Source organism: Plasmodium relictum (genome assembly GCF_900005765.1).
Source record: "Plasmodium relictum strain SGS1 genome assembly, chromosome: 14".
NCBI classification, from domain to species: domain Eukaryota; phylum Apicomplexa; class Aconoidasida; order Haemosporida; family Plasmodiidae; genus Plasmodium; species Plasmodium relictum.
The window spans coordinates 1,890,330-1,908,680 of NC_041692.1; the positions used below are offsets into that span (position 1 = coordinate 1,890,330).

An 18,351-nucleotide genomic window follows, 5' to 3' on the forward strand; every position below is an offset into this window, starting at 1 on the left:
TGAATACATTAAAAAATAAAAACTGAAATAGAAAAAAAAGAAAAATGCATAAAGAATTAAATACTATATTTTTCATTAATGTAATCTATATAAAATTATTTCTGTGATATTTAAATTAGGAAGACTAAATTTACATAAAAAAATATACTTTATATATTTCTATATATCGTCAATTTTTATTACGAAGCATTATATAAATATTACTTTCAAAATTTTTTACAAGTAAACTATTAAATTTTGCAAGAGTTTTATATTTGCCGAATTAAATATTAAATATAAAATTTTGTAATTAAATTTATTTCACAAAAATAAGTATATTTTATTAAATATAGCACATTTTTGTATTCTACTTATAACTTTTTTTTTTTTTCTTTTCCTTATAAATCTGTATTATATATATATTTAATGCAAAATTTCACATAAATTATTAATATGAGATATAAAATTAAACATTTTTTCATATAATTTTATATAATTTTTTTTTAATAATAATACTTTTTTGCCTTTATAATGTTGAAACTAATAACATAAAAAAAATATTAAAACTTTTCTTCTTTTTTATTTTTTACACCATATATCTTTTTTTCTTTCTATTAATTTTTTCTTAAAAATAATTTTTTATAAACTCATCTTTTAGTTTAATGATTGAATCTTATTATCCTAAAAATAATTCGATATAGCTGTCCTTTGTATCTTGTAACTTAAAATTTAGTATTGTTATTAAAATAATATGAAAATAAAACATCTTGTTCCATTTTTATTATCCTCATTAAATTTTAAATTCAAGTTTTATGCATTACGATAAAAATCGTTAAAAAACTGTTCATATTATATAGAACTAAGGTATATATAATTTTTTATTACTTTTTGTAAATGAAATAAATAAAAATTTTTATCAATCTCATTCTAAGATTAATTAGAAGTTTAAATGAAATATTTATATATATATATTTTTAATTTTTAATAGCATTTATATATATATATTGCTATTATTTATGTAAAATTAATTACAACGTAAACTTCATGAGATTTAATTAGGACAATTTGTCGAGAAATAAGAAGAAAAAAAAATTAAAAGTTAATGAACTTTTTAATGCATACATCTTTTTCCTTTTTTTTTTTTTTTAAATAAAAATAGAATATCTATTTTATCATTTTTTATTTTATGTTATCAACGGTTTAATGATTTTATTATTTATAATATGTTTTTTTAAACAAATAAAAAGGTTGAAAAATATTATAAATTTATTATATATTTTTTTGTTATTGTACGTATTTTTTTTTTTTTTTATAAATGCTATATATGAATATTATATATATATTGTTTTTTTGAAATATTTTTTTTAAGAAATATAGGAACATTTATAGAAAAATAAAAATTTTGTTAATACTTATAAAATAAATTCAAAATTTAATTTATAATTCATTCTTTTTAAAAAAATTATAACGTATGTATCATATAAATTGGATATACTAGTATGTCCCTACTCATTTTTTTTTTTTAATTTCTTAATTTTTCAATCCTTATTCTTAACACATTTGATATTAATCTTGTATATATATATAATAACTCTTTTTTTGTATTAAACATTCATATATTTTTTTTATTTTTTGTTCATTTTTTTTTTCTTTACATTCTGAGTGCTTGCACACAGTTTTTTAAATATGCTATTTTTATTTCTAAACATATTATTTTTCATTTTTATTAACAGTTCATAAAAATGCATAATGTAGAGCTAGAAAAAGTAAAAAGCTGTAATGAAAAAAAGGAGGAAGTGCTATCGATTTCTAGGTATTTATTAAAAGAATATGGCGATGGTAAAGCGAATAAGAAAGATGTCATAAGAAATTTGAGAAAAAGAATATATAATCACGAAAGCTTTGAAGATATTTATAAAAAATTAAAGGAAATTCATGGAAATAGTGGAATTTGCACACGACAATGGAAAGAAGGTAGTTTTGCTTTTAAATGCTATAATTGTGAAGGAGATCCTACATGTGCTATATGTGCAAAATGCTTTTTTGCATCAAATCATAAAAATCATATATACAGATTAACACATACCAGTGGAGGTTGTTGTGACTGTGGGGATACCTCATGGAATATTAAAGGATCTTGTTTTGATCATAGAGGAATAAATGAAGAAAATTTAATTGATAAGTGTATATTAAATAGTGTTGTAAAAAATAGGATTAAAGAAGATTTAGAAAATTTAGTAGGTACCTTATTTAAGGAAATTATTTTAAAAGACGGTTATTTTTTATCTCTTGTAAATGCTGACTATATTGAATATGCCTTTGAGTTTTTTAAAGATTTAGGTATTACTAGTTATTTATTTAGACAAATTATATGTGAAGTATTTACAGGAGCAAAAATAGATTTTTTAATAAATTTTCATTATTGCTTTTATGGGGGAATTCAAAAATCTTTATACTCATTATATTTATCTTTATTTGTTCATCCATATTTTAAACAAAGGTTTGCTTTCAAGTTGGCTAAGCATTATAGCTTGGTTGTACGAGTAGTTGATGATAGAATGTATAATGATAATAATTTAAATGGCTTAAGTGTTCAAGTTTTAACTGTCCCAGAAATAGCATATACTCTAGTTATAAATAACTTTTTAAATGATTTAATAAAACTTATTGAAAATTTTTGTGTATATAATGATTTAACAAAATGTGTTATGCATAAAAATTTTTTACGATCTGATATTGAGATTATTATTCGCATCTGTGTCGATTTAAAATATTTATTATATCACAATGAAGTAATTAAAATTATATTATTTAATAAATATCTAATAAGAAAGATTCTGAATTTGCTAACACTCTTGCACAGAATGAATTCACAAGTACGTTACACTAAAACACATATAATTTATGAAGATTTATCTAGCTCCTATTCTATAACTATTGAAAATTATTTACTTCGTGTATTTGAACCATTATCAAACTTTTGTAAAAGAGAACATAATGCAAATTTTAGAAACTTATTTTTATTATATCAACTTACGATAGAAAGCATATGTTCACTTAATTTATTTCCTTATAATGATGATTCAGGAGAGCAGTATACAAATAAAAAAAAAAAAAGTAAAAAATATTTAAATAAAATTAAAAAAGAAAAGGCAAACATATCAATAAATAAAGATGATAAAATGAATGATAATGATAATAGTGTTATAGATAAGAATATGACAAATAATGATATAAGCAAAAAGGGAGAAGAAAAAGATAATGGTGATAAAAATAATAATAATAATAAAAATGATGAAAGTAACAAATTTAAAGAAGAAAAGAAAAGAAAGAAATTTAAGCATTTAAGATCCTTACATTCCCCATTAGTACGATTTTTTATTATGATCCTAAACTTTGATATTGTCAAGCGTTGTATTGATGATTTATATTGGTATAAATATATATATTTAAAGAAAGCTAAAGAAAATTATAATAAATTAAAATGTAGCAACAATAATAATGATTACAACGTAAACACTAGCAAGTGTACTAATGATAGTTGCAGAAACAATAACACTCATTTCAGTGAAGATTCAAGTAATTCATTATTTATAATAAAAGAATACATAAAAGATTTTTATTCTCTAGAAAAATACAAAATGGAAACAATAAATAAAAGAAAAATATTACAGCAGAGATATGAGGAAGATGGAAACAAAATAAAAATAAAATTATTCAACTACAAACCATTTTTAAATTATTGTGACGATAAAGAAAATACAAGAATATCCAATTATCTAAAAGAACATAAAAATCTTGAAGAATGTTATTTCAAATGGATTATTAATTCTAATAATTCAAAAGAAAAAGAAAAGGAAAGCAATAAGATTATTTTTAGAAGAAGTATACAAGAAAAGAAAGTAAAAGCAAAATGCAAGAATATCTTTATAGAAAAAAAGGTAAATAATAAAAATATAGAATTCAATGAATTCTTAGAAATAAAATATGATAAGGAAAAGCATCATATATATTTAAATCCATTATATATAGATTTATATATGAGAGATGTTTTAGAATTTTTAAATTTATTTAAATATAAATTATTAAAATATATACTTTTTATAAATGTTAATATTTTAACTTTTATATATGAAATTAAATATGGATATTGGGTAAGAAATGGACCTCAGATGATATTTCAAGTAAATGAATATGAAAATTATTTATTTTTTCAAAATGATTTAATAGGAATTCAGTTTTCTATGATAATGATGAACATATTACCATTATATGAGAATCAAAGAATAAAAATAGATGATGATATTTTAAAACAATTTAAAAAAATATATAATGAAAATTTAAATATAGATCGTGTAGAAGACTTAGAACAATCTAATGATCAATTAAATTTAAATAATAATGAGATGGATTCTAATGAAAAGGAAATAGACTCAGTAAATAATAATACAGAATATATTATAAGTAAAAACCAAGATACAAGTTCAAAGAATGAAGTAAATACGAATGCAGAAGAAGCATGTTACATAAATAAAATAGAATATATAGAAAATCATAATGAATTAATGGAAAATTATAGAAAAATGAATGAAGACATAATAATATATGATAAGAAGAAAGTTTACAGTAATGATGAGGATGATGATTGTCTTCAACTATTTTTTGGAAATAGTAGCACTAATATAGTAAATGATGACAAGTTAAATAATTTTTTATCAACAAAAAATAAGAAAAAATTTGATTTTATATCATTTTACAATTTTTTAAGTAGTTATAATGAATCAGAAAAGGAACCGAAGTTAAAGGGAGAGACTAAATGTAATAGTAGTATATCTGCAGATGATAAAAATGTCAATAATGATATCATTAATAATAAATTGAATATTTATAATAATAATAGAATAGAAGAAGAAAATAATAATTATAATAATGAAAATACAGTTAACATTAATAACGATGATAATAATAAGGTGAATAATAACAATATTATGAATAATATTAATAATAACGATAAGAACAATAATAATATATATAATATTAATAACTATGATAACAAGAATAATAATATAAATAGTATTTACAACGATAATACTAATAATGAAAATGATTATAATAATAATAATAATGATAATAGTGTTAAGAATATGAAAAATGAAAACAGTGATACATTTAATTCTTCAAGTTATAAAAAATTAGAATGGAATGATTACTTAAAATTATTTATTGATTTAGAAATAAAAAATCCTTTTGTAATTTTATATCAGTTAATATTTAAAAATTTTCGAATGAATTTAAATTTAAGAAAATTAAGTGACGTTTATTTGGAAATACAAATACATCATATAAAAATGGTATATAAAATATTTAATGATATATATTCTGATAAATTGAATATAGATTCAAGAAAAATAAATCATGTATTTTATTTTCAATTTTTTTATGACTTAATTATTAGAATATTTAACGAGTTATATTATTTTGAATCAAGTAATATTCCAAGAAAAACGTCATTTACAAAATATAAAGAAAGAGGTAAATATCATGTGAAAAAAATAATGATTCAATTATTGGCATCAAAAGATTTTCAATATTTTCAATTAGAGGATGTTTTTCCTAAACAATTCAGGCATCATCCAAGTTTTTATGAACTCGTTAATAAATATGGATATACAACGCATATGCCTAGAAGCAATGTAAATTTAATTAAATTAAATAAAAGTTCTTGGTTTTTATATGATGCTTTTTGGCCTATTTCTCCATATAAAGATTTTCAATCTGCTAATGAGAAATGTATAAAAGAAGAAAATTCCTCTTATATTGGTTGTTCAAGAGAAGATGACAAGGAATACATGAGTTTTTCATTCAGAAAAATTCAGAACCTACTATTTTACACTTTTAAAAATAGTTGTTTAGTTTCTATATTGTTAACTGTTTTTATAATTAACGAAGAATTTCAAAAAAAAATTGAACTTAAAAACAAGAATGAAATTAAAACTTATAAAAACGAAGAAGATATTACTAGTGATCAAAAGAGTAACAACATGGTAATATCACAAAATAATGATACTAATAATTCTCATATTAATTCTTCTCACAATTTATCTAATCAAAGTGCTTTTTCAGATACTTCTGTTTTAAATGATTTCGACTTATATAATTTAATAAATCAAAGTAGTAATAATAATAACGATGATAATAATAGCCAACTAAATGCTAATAACGATAGTAACAGTAATAATCAACTAGATCCTAACAATGATCATTTAAATAATAATCAAAATTCAATAAATAGTAATAGCATTATAAATCCTACTAATACAAACAATGAAAATGCTCTAAGTAACAACAGTGGTGCTATAAGCAGTAATAACACATATATCATTGTTGATCAAAATGGAGACAACGAAACATTATTTGCTGAAATTTTAATAAACAGAAATCCTAATAATTCTATAAATATGGAAATAGTAAATGTTACAGATAATCATATAGATGATGACAATACACATAGAAATTATAGGCATTTAAATGCTGATGGATTGTCTGAATTGATTAGAAGTCTGATAAATGAAAATAATATTATTAATAATGTAATTGATGAATCATTCTTGAATAATAATTCTAATACTTCAAATAACGATGCTTTAAGAAATGTAGAAGCAAGAAATGCTAATAATAACATTTCTTTTGATGAATATTCATCAAGTGATGAACTTAATATAATAGAATCAGAAAATTCAAATACTGTAAGAATAAATTTATTTGGTAGAAGAAATGGGTTATACGATTTAAATATAATTTCAGATACTAATGAAATGACTGCCAATCCAAATAATTCTAATCTAAATAATACAATAGATATTTTAATAAAAATAATAAAAATTCTAAGTATTGTTATAGGTTCTACACACCCATTTAAAGAATTGAAAGGGTTTTATTATTCTAATTGTAAAGATTATTACGATGAAGATGATGAATTGGATTCATGTATGGACTATGATTCTTATTCAAATTCAACAGAGTATGAAGAAGAAAAAGAAAAATATAACAAAGATACAAATGAAACAAGGAATAATAATATAAACATCCCTCGTGAAGAAATGCACAATAAAAAAAAAGACAATGTAGAAATAGAAAACGAAAAAGAAGAATTAAAAATAAATAACATAAATAATAAATATTATTCTAATTTATCTAAATTAAATAGTGATAACTATGTGAATAATAATAGCAGTGGTTTAAATGATAATAAATTGTACGATAAACTAAAAACATCAAAAGGAAATTCCAACTTTAATGAAGAAGGTAATTTTATATTTGATAATATAAGTTTGATAAAAAAAATAAAATCTAGAAAAAAAATTAATGATAGTGATTCAATAAATAAAAAAGATCAAGGCCTAATAAAGGAAAAAGATAATAGAAATATTAATAAGAAAAAAAAAGGTTTTTATGTATTAAATAAAATATCAGTTCATAATTTTATAAGTTGCATTAACAACATAAATGCAAACGAAGATAAATGTTTTATAAAAGTAAGGAATACAATAATAAGTAGATTAAAAAAGATTTTTTCTGAAAATTTTGATTGCAAAAATATAAATAATAACAATGAATTTATAGAAATAGCAAAAAAAAAACAACATGATTTATTACAAAATATGAAAGAGCAACAAATTAAATTTAGTAAATTTTTGGATGAGGAATTATTATTAGATGATGAAAATGAAGTGTTAAATGAAGAAGAGGAGAAGAAAGATGCTATTAGTGAATATGAAAAATTAAAAGAAAAAAATTGTATATGTGTTTTATGTAAAGAAGGAATGTCGAAAAATAATTTATTAGCCTACATATGTTTTGCTTCACACACTAATCTTCTAAAAAAAATAATTAAAAAAAATAAAATTTCTTTTCCGTGCAAGCACCCTTCTATATATACATGTGGTCATTTTATACACACAAATTGTTTACATAATACAAAAATATTAAAATATAGAAAATTGTTTAGCGTAAAAAATGAGCCAACGTTGTACGAATTTACGTGCCCTTTATGTCGTTGTATAGCTAATTGTTTCATTGTTTATATTCCTAAAAGATATATATCAGAAAATGACAATTATAGAATCTATGAATGTAATGAAGAAGAATTCATAATAGATAATTCTAATAAGGATTTATCTGAACTGATGAAGAATTGTGAATACTTAGAAATAGATAAAAAAAGAAAAAAAAAGAAGAAAAATAATTCTAATACATTAAAAAATTTGGAAGAATGCGAAGACATAAGTAGTAAGGAATTATGTATCGATCATAGAACAGATATCAAATATCATAATAATAATAATAATGAAATAAATGCCTTTTTTGATAACAATTCTTCAAGAAATCATGATTTTGAAAATAAAAATGTCTTCACAACAAATGATAATTATTTTGTTAATGATTTAAGTCATAATAAAATTATAAATAAGGATAGCAAATCAAATTTTGAAAATGATAATAATTTAACAAATAATTTTACCAATTCTTCCTATAAAAAAGAAGTGAAAGGGAAAAAAAAAAGTAATTTTAATGAAAATGATTCTTTCGACAATACAAGCGATTTTCTTTATAACAATGAGGATAAAAGTGATTATTCTCAATTTACTTCTTCCATTTCTTGTTTATCTTCTTCTTCTTCTAATTGTTCTGTTGATAGTGATATACCACAACCATTTTATTTTAAGTATAATCATAAAAAAAAAAAAATAAATAAACAAAAAAAATTATTCCCAAGTAATAATAATGACCTTATTATAAATAATATGAATAATTACAAAATATATAATTTTTTTGATGAAAATAAAAAAAATGACGATATTTTTAATTTGAACTTCCATAACGTGATAAATAAATCATTATTAAAAAATTTATTGTCTTATAATAACTATGAACACAATAAAAAAATTATATTACGAGAAATATATTTAAATGAAAATAATATTTATGATAAGCTATACAATAAAAAGGAAAAACAGTTAGAAGAATCTTTATATAATTTAAATTGTGAAGAAACAGAAAAGGAGAAAGAAAATGTTAATATAGCTGATGAAAAAGAAGAATTATCTAATTTAATCGAAGAAAAAAAAAAAAAAGGAAGTGAACTTTACTTGTACAAAAATACTTTTAATTATTTAAATAAAGATTTTACTTTTACATATAGAAATTCAAATTTCTTTTATCGTTATAAAAATGGATTTTTATCCTATTATGTAAGTGTACCCTTAAAATATATTAAGGAAATAGAATTTTTTATGATACAAAATAAAACGTATAGTTATATGGGAAAAAATAAACATAAGAAGTTTTATTTCTCTTCGATAGTGGATAAGGATATTTTAGAAAAAAATTCCAACGAATCAAATTCAAATGGAGATAATAACATAATATTAAACTATGAAATTGATAAAATTCTTTTAGATTATATTAAAAATAATTTCAATCATGAAGAAATTAATGCAGAAAATGTAATTGAAAAATATAAAATATCAAATAAAAACAAAAGATTAACAAACAGTAATAATAGTGAAATGAATAGCAAAAATGAAAATGATTTAATTGAATTTCTTGAACAAAAAGATAAAAAAATGAAAATAGATTTTGAAACAGGTATACAGGAAAATAATAAGCCCAAAGAATTTCTTTTAAAATCCTCAGAACATTACTCAAATAATAAATCAGGAAGTGATGCAAATGATTTCGACAGTGTATATAGCAATTTAAGTAAAAATGGTGAAGTGAAGGATGATTTAAATAATTCTTGTGATTGTGATAATAAGAAGAAAAAAGAAAAGAACAATGATAATGGTAACGATAATTTGGATAAAAGTAATAATTGTGACAACTATTCCTATATTGATAATACAAACAACGATAATAATAAAAATGTAGATTCTTTTAGTAAATTTTACAATAGTTCTGATGAAATTAATAATTTCTTAGATGAATTAAATTCTATTAGTTTAAAAGAAAAGAAGAAACTAAAATATAGGAAAGAAAAAAAAAGTGATATTAGTAGTAATAGAATTAAATTTCAATATCCCTACAATAAGGATAATTTAAAAGACCATAATATATCAATGAAAACATGGTTTTCTATTGATATATATGAAGGAATTATAAGTACTAATAAGAATATATATGATATATATATTAAAACCGTTCATAAAAAAAATTTTGATTCTATTTTTGATATGAAAGCATTAAGACAATCGATTATACTTTTAGGTGGTATAACTGAAATATCATGGAGAATATTTCATCAAGATCATACAACTTTTTCTACTATATTGCATCATTCTGAAAGCTATAAAAAATTAATAGATTTTGATTATTCTACGAAAGTAGAAGATAATGATGAAGATGTAGATATAAAAGGTATAGGTGTAAATGATGTTTTAAAAATTTACAGAAAATTAGAAATATATCCTGACTTCCTATTTAATAATAGTAATTTAGGTTTCATTAATAAAAAGGATTTAAGTTTTATTAATAAGAAAGATTTAATTTTGATGAATAAAAAAGATTATGGAAAAAACAAAAAGGAAAAAAACAACAAAAACTCTTACTTTACATCCAGTGAAACAAACAATGAATTTTTATTAAAAAAAAAAAGAAATAATAAAAGTGATGTTCTAAATATAAAATATTGGAGAAACATAAATACAGCGGTAGATATGCATAAAATATATTGGATATTATACAATGAAATATTAATTAATATATTTTATAAAAATATAAATTATATTTCATGTAATAATATGATAGAAACATTAGTTCGAAATCTCTTTTTATATAAACATGAATTGAATATTATTAAAGAAGAAAAAATATCAAATTTATTTAATTTGCAATTATGGAAAAATATGTACAAAATTGCATTTTATTATGTATACCCCTATAGATTTACATTTAATAAATATAAGAAATTTTTTGATAAAATAAAAAAGATTCATTTTTTAAATAAATTGGCTTTTATACCATTATCTGTCGATGTCTTAAAGTTATTTATGAATTTTTTTTTGAATCAGTTATTATGTACTCCAGGTTCTATCCAGCATTTTATTTCTATTTCTTTAATAATTATAAGTTTTCAAATTATGAATGAAATATTTATAAAAGAAATTTCCAAATCATATGTCCGATTCATTTTTTCCGAGAATTTACATGATCAAATAAAGAATTTTGATAATATTTTTAAATATATATATATAAATATTGAAAATTCTAATTACTCAATAAATTTAAAAGAAGATATAAAAGATTCTGATCAAAACATCCCAGAAGAAAAAATGCAACACTTTCTTTCAAATTATATTAACAATTGTGATAAGAAATATTTAACGTTTCATGAAATTTTTCATATATTTATTTTTGAAAATTTTGTACAAGAAAAGAATAATGGAATATTTAAAAAACAAGAAGATAAACAAATTAAAATTAATGACATATCACTATTAGAAGAAAATGTAGTAAAAAATAATTTTTTTGAAAATACAGAAAAAATATCGAAAGATGTTCTTAATAATGAAGTAGGAGAAAAAATAAATGATCAATACAGTAATTCGAAAAAATCATTTAATGATTGTAATGTAATAAATAAAATGGATCCTTTTTCTTTATTTAAAAAAATTCAGAATTTATCTTACTATTTCAGTGATTCTGAAATATATGATTTACAAAATATTATTTCTGAAAATAAGTTTCTTTCTTGTCATGAGAATAATACATCAAATATCATAAATAGTAGTACAAATATAAAATCTTATGAAAAAATACGAACTAAAAACCAACACACAAATGAAAATATAAAAATGTACGATGAAATATTAGAAGAAGAAGAAGAAGAAGAAGAAGGAATGTATACTAAAAAAAAAAAATTATTTGTTTTATATGAAACCATGAACAAATTGATAGAATTAAAAAAATTTAAAATAGATACTCAAAAAATGATGCTTTTAATGTGCGAAGTAAATGATGAATATATGAAATATGTATATTATAATGGTTATTTGCCAATTAATATATATCTAAGCACGAATTTTTTAAAATATGAAAATTATTTTAAAAATTATTATTCATTTTTATATAACAAAAAAAAAAATAGTAAATGGGGAAGTTTTCATGTTTTATATTCAGAGAAGGTATTAAATAGCATGAAAAAGGGAAGTAATCACTTTATTAAAAATAAAAATGTGATGAAAAGAGATTATAATTTTATTATTAATAATAGTACATATGTAAATTCTACGTCAGAAAAAAAAAATGAGCGTGAAGATTCTTTTTCTTCAAATTTCTTAGATTTTAAAAAAGAATTTCATCAAAAACAAAATGGGAAATATGACAATATGGAATACTCTTCCAATGATCCAATTATTTCTGAAGAAAAATATCAATCAAAATTTTATAATAGTGATTGTTATAAAAACGAAATGAATAAAGACGAGGAAATATTGAAATTTGTCAATAAATGTGATGAAAAAGATAATAATGTAAATAGAGATGGCAAGCTGAATAATTTTAGAGGAAAAGAAAAAGAAAAAAAGTATAAGATAAACGAAAAAGAAGAAAAGGTAATAGTGACAGGAAAACAAGAAAATATGCCAAAAAATGGGAAAGTATCTAATGAATTAAACCTATTTAAATATAAATTATATAATATATCTCATGAAGAAATTAGCGATTTTTATTTAATGAATGATACTCATGACACCTTTTTATCTATATTACATGATGAAAATTTAGAATACAAAAATACAAATATGCTTAATTTGCTAAAGTGCAAGTATGAAAATATTCCTTTTACAAATCACTTGTTTTATGCGTATAATTTTTATTCTATTTTATTTAAATTAAAGGAAATAAAACAAATTCATGATAAAAAAGAAAAAAATTTAGATTTATGTACTGATGATTTTCTATTATCCTCAGTAGATCATAAAATCTACGAAAAAGTAGAAAATGTTAATTTTTCTGATATTAGTTTTAATAGTAATGAGTCAATACAAGTTTCGGAAAAAGAAAATGAAAATCATAACAATGATGAAAATGAAAATTTTGATGAAAGTATGACTTCTTCTTTAGGTATTTTAAATGAAATTTTAGATGTAGGAGAATTAATTAAAGATATGAAAAAAACTAAGAAATGGAACAAAAAAAGTAAGAGAAATAAATATGCAGATAAATTCTTTATAAACATATTTAATAGAATGTTAGAAAAAACAAAATGTAAAACTTCTGAAGATAAACCAGAAATATATAGTAACAGTAATAATGTTAATAATCAAGATTTAGATTCTGATAAAAAAAAAGATCAAGAAGAAAAAAAAAAAAAAAAACTTTCTTCTAACTTGTTTGTAGATCCCCATGATTTAAAACAAATAGATATTTCAGATCATCTTGACAAAAATGATAATATAAATAAAGCGAAAGTAAGAAACATAGAAGATAAGAATAATTTAGAGTTAAAAAATAATGACAATAGTAATGAATGTGAATATGATATATATACATCTTCGGAAAATACTCATGAATTTTCTAATTTCTTATCATATTATGATGAGAATAATTCCACTAGTGATGTGGATAAATCAAGAACAAAAAAAAAAAATAATTTAGATAATATTTTTATAAAAAACTCATTTAGTAGTTCTGATGATCTTTTATCTAATAAATCTAGTAAAAATATGAAAGAAAAGTACAAAACGAGTAATTTCAGCTTTTTAAAATTTAAAGATGCTAATAAGATTCAACGTTACCACATGTTATTAAGAAAAAAAGGATTAAGTAGGCTTTTTTTTTATAACATAAGAAAATTATATAATTATGTATATAATATGCATGATTTTATTCCTCTTTACCTTATACAAAATATATTATTACATTTTCAAAGAAGTTATAAAAACGTGAATGATTTTTATTATTACGATGAAAATGATAATTTTTCTAAAAGTTCAAATGAGGAAAGTGAATTTGAGTATACAAAATATTCAAAGGATTTTTTTAATACTGAAAAATGGAAAAAATTATATGATAAATATAAGGATAGAATAAATAACGAATCAACGTACGATGGAAAAAATAAATCAAATTTAAATGTATCTAATAAAAAGGATTTGGATTGTGAGACAAACAGTTATAATAATGATTATATTAATCTTAGTGACTATTGCAATACTTGGTATTCTTTTGATAATGAAAAAAATAGAGTATATATTGATCCAAGTAAAGAAAAACAAAAAAATAATTCTACATCAAACAGTTATTTAAATTATAATGATAATAAAATGAATTATGAAAATTTAAAAAGTATAAATAAGGAAAATGAGGAAGATGGATTAAAAAATGAAAGCAATACAAATAAAAATAACATATATGGATATAATCAAAATACAAAGAAAGATAATTTGTATAAAGATTATTTCTATATAGAAGAAAAAGACAATAGTAAATGTTGTTATTCAGTTAATAAAAAAATAAAAACAAAGCACAATAATTATAATTCAGATTCATTTATGAGTTGTGTTAGTACAAATGATGATAATAAAATGAACAAAAATATGAATTATAATAAAATACCAAAAAAAGAAAAGAAGAGAGAAGGGAAATATAATAATATAAAAAAAGAAAGAAGAAATATAAATATTAAAGATTTTGAAAAAAGGAAAAAAGACATATTAAATATTAAGAAAGTATTTTTTATATTTTATAAATATCTAAAAAATAATAATTTTATTGATAAAAAGAATTCTTGTAAAAAGTTGTATAAGAAATTTTTAAAAAAATATTTGAAATCAGCTAATGTTTATTTACAATTTGTTACTTATATAATCTTTTCTGTATATGAATATAACTCTTTAGCAAAAAAATATTTAGACTACATTCATCTTTATAGTGATATAAATAAATACAATATATTTTTACATATATTAAATATTGATGACCAATTTGATAAAATATATGTTTATCAAACAATGCAATTAATATTCCATCCTTATTTTTATTTGATGTATCAGTTATATAAATATTTAAAAATAGATGCCTCTCCAGTATCACTACATGATTTTTATGAAAATTTAGAACAATTTATTTCATCCAATTCTTTATTTCAACCCAGCCAAAATTATTTTACGTTAATAAAAAAACATTTTAAAAGAAAGTGTGTAAGCTGTAATAAATCACCAAAAAAAATACTCATATGCTTATACTGTGGATCAACTATATGCTTACACGAAAGTGATGATTCAGTAGGTCCATTATCACAAACGATTAGTAAATGTGTTTATCATACTACAATATGTGGTGGAGATCAGTGCTTATACTTATGTTTAAACACATCATCAGTAATAAAAAAAGAAAAAAAAAAACTAAAGATAATTATTTTTTTTTATTATATTAAACATAATTAAAAAATGTATTTATCATCATCATATATATATGTATTTTAAATTTATACATTCATTTTCTTTTTTTTTTATATACTATTAGGTATTATTTACGAGTGAAAACAGATTTGATTTTATGAGTGGCCCATATGTTGATAAGAATGGTGATGTTGATCATCATTTAAAAAGAGGAAGAAATCTTTATTTATCTCAACATAAATTAAATAAAATATTTGATGTTATTATTAATTCTGCAGTTGGTAATTTTATTAAATACACATATAATATATACTTCTTTATCATATTATTATTTTTTTTAAATATTTTTTTTCTTATATTTCATTTAAATATACATATAAATATATATATATTTTTTTTTTCTTTAGATGTTGAAATATATAAGCAAACTTTGAAGTCTGAATGATTTCTTATAAAGATATTTATTTTTATCAACCCATTTTAATTGCTAAATTTTTTTAACTCTTTTATATTAATTTTTTTTTAAAGCTTCATATTTTAATAAATGTCAAATTAAATTGCTTAGAAAATACGTATTTTTTTTTTTTTTTTTTACTTTTTAAATATTTATGACCCTTAAAAATACTAAAACTAAAAGAAGTATTATAATTAAAATTTTTTATAACTAATAGTATAAAAATCCAAACGAAATAATCTATAAAGAAACATGTTCTTCTTAACAGGAGTTTTATATATATATGAAATGCAATATATTTGTAATAATAGAAAATATATCAAAAGGTTTTAGTTATTTTCATATTATATTACATAGTTGTAGAACAAAAAATTTTTTTTTCTTTTTGATAGAAGAAATGCAATAAAGAAATATTTGAGAAAAATAAAATACTCAAAAAATAAATTTTCAATATATATATTTATGTTTTATAAAATTTTTGTATTTAGCTATATTGTAATTATTATATCTTTTTATTTAACAAAATATGTATTATTTTACTGAATTATGTTAAGATTAATATATTAACATATTCTTATTTTTTTTTTTTTTATATATTTTCTCTAATGAAAATACAAACAAAAACTTTTCAATAATACTTACTAAAAATACTGAAGCTAGTCTATAAACTTAATAATAATTTTTATCATTGTATTTTAAATATATATGTATACTTATTATCCTTTTTATTTTTTTAATTTATTTTTGAATTTTATATATGCAAATAAACCTAAAAGGTTATTTTTGATTAATAAATAACTTTTTTTTTTTTTAATAATAAAAAAAAGATTTCCAAAAATTATATGTATTACATTAAAATTAGTATACTATTTATATCCATTCTTATTTAACTTATTAAAAATTTTTTTTTTTTTATATTAATAAATAAAAAAAATGAGTAAACACATATATACTCTGGATGGAGGAAAAATAAGTGAATTAGATAGATTAGGTTTTAAAAATTTTGATTTTTTATCATGTGATGATGATAATGAATATGATGTATCAAAAAATGAAATGAAAAATATTCTAGAAAATATTCATTTGAGTTATTTTCTTGCTGGATGTAACATTATCAATACTAATACATTTCAAGTTAATTTACATAGTTTAAAAAAACGAAATATTGGTGTAGAAAAAGGAGAAGAGATATTAAATACATATATAGATATAGCATACAAAAGTTTACAAAAATATAAAGAGATAAAAAGGAATGAAAATTTTTTATTGAACTATTCTAAAAATATAAATGATTCTATTTATGAACACTTAGAAAATTTTAAAAATATTAGAAAAAAATTAAATATTTTACATGATAATGATACTATCAATACAAAAATTTATTTAGATGAATTAAAATTACAAAATACACATTTAAAAAAAAAAATAGATAGAAATAAAAATAATTATATTGCTTTTTCTAATGGGTGTTATAATTCTGCTTTTCGAGATTTTAGTGAGTATTCAGGAGTATTGCATAAGAATAAAGAAAAATTAAAAGATAAAAAATTATCAACTTACGTAAAAACAAATAATATGATAAAATTAGAAAAAATGAAAATGAGGAATAATAATAATAAAAATCCTAAAAATTTATCAAAAAAAAATATTAAACATCATAAATATTATGATATAAAATTAAAATTATTATATAGCAATACTCTTTTTAACTCAAAACTATGTAATATAGAAATGATACCCAGAAATAAAATGGATAATGAAAGTATATATATTTTTTCACCAAATAGCAAACTTTTTAATTATGGAATAGAATATTATATAGATGTATCAGACGAAGAAATTATAAGTAATTGTAAATTTAAGTTAGGTTCTTTTTCTAAAAATGCAAATAAACTAAATTTCTTTTCTTTAACAACAGCTTCTAATATAAGAGAAGTATTAACTTTTTATAATTATATTAAGTACTATGGAAATACTTTTAACAATAGTGTAATTGTAAACTTTTTTTGCAACAGTTCTAAATATATCGGATGTTCCCATTATTCCTTTTTTGATTTTGCTTCATTATTATTATATTTGGACTCTTATAATAAATATATAAGAGCAATAGGATTAAATTGCATAAACATAGAAAATGCCTATGATTTATTTTATCCTTTTAAAAAATATGTCTGTCAATATAATAATATCAATGTTGATTTATATAAAAGTGACAATTCTCAAATGAATTCTATAGCTAAATGTGTAATGAATGATTTGAAAAAAAATAGGTATGTTAACGATGTCGATTTTTTTTGTTCACCTAATAAATCTTTAGAAAACGTAATTTTTGATAATAACAATAATAATATAAATTTTCAAAATTCATCAAAAAAAAGTAATCATGTTTATAATTTCATTGAAAAATGGTTGGGAGTAAATGTAAATGGATTTGGTGGTTGCTGCTTTTATAATCCTTATGATATTTCTCTAATTGATTATAAATTAAGACAACTTTTATAATATTACATCTAAAAC

The 18,351-nt window shown here is 19.8% G+C and overlaps 2 protein-coding genes across 2 annotated transcripts; both read left to right on the forward strand.

Moving 5' to 3' along the window:
- Positions 1-1,721: 1,721 nt before the first annotated feature.
- On the forward strand, positions 1,722-15,825 carry AARP1 (asparagine and aspartate rich protein 1, putative; the record flags this gene model as incomplete). Its single annotated transcript, XM_028679583.1, has 3 exons — positions 1,722-15,359; positions 15,505-15,661; positions 15,788-15,825. 3 exons carry the CDS (start codon positions 1,722-1,724, stop codon positions 15,823-15,825), a joined length of 13,833 nt encoding a protein of 4,610 aa, XP_028535282.1.
- A 942-nt stretch (positions 15,826-16,767) lies between these two features.
- On the forward strand, positions 16,768-18,336 carry PRELSG_1449700 (homocysteine S-methyltransferase, putative; the record flags this gene model as incomplete). Its single annotated transcript, XM_028679584.1, has 1 exon — positions 16,768-18,336. The coding sequence occupies one exon, from the start codon at positions 16,768-16,770 to the stop codon at positions 18,334-18,336; it is 1,569 nt and encodes a 522-aa protein (XP_028535283.1).
- Positions 18,337-18,351: the final 15 nt, after the last annotated feature.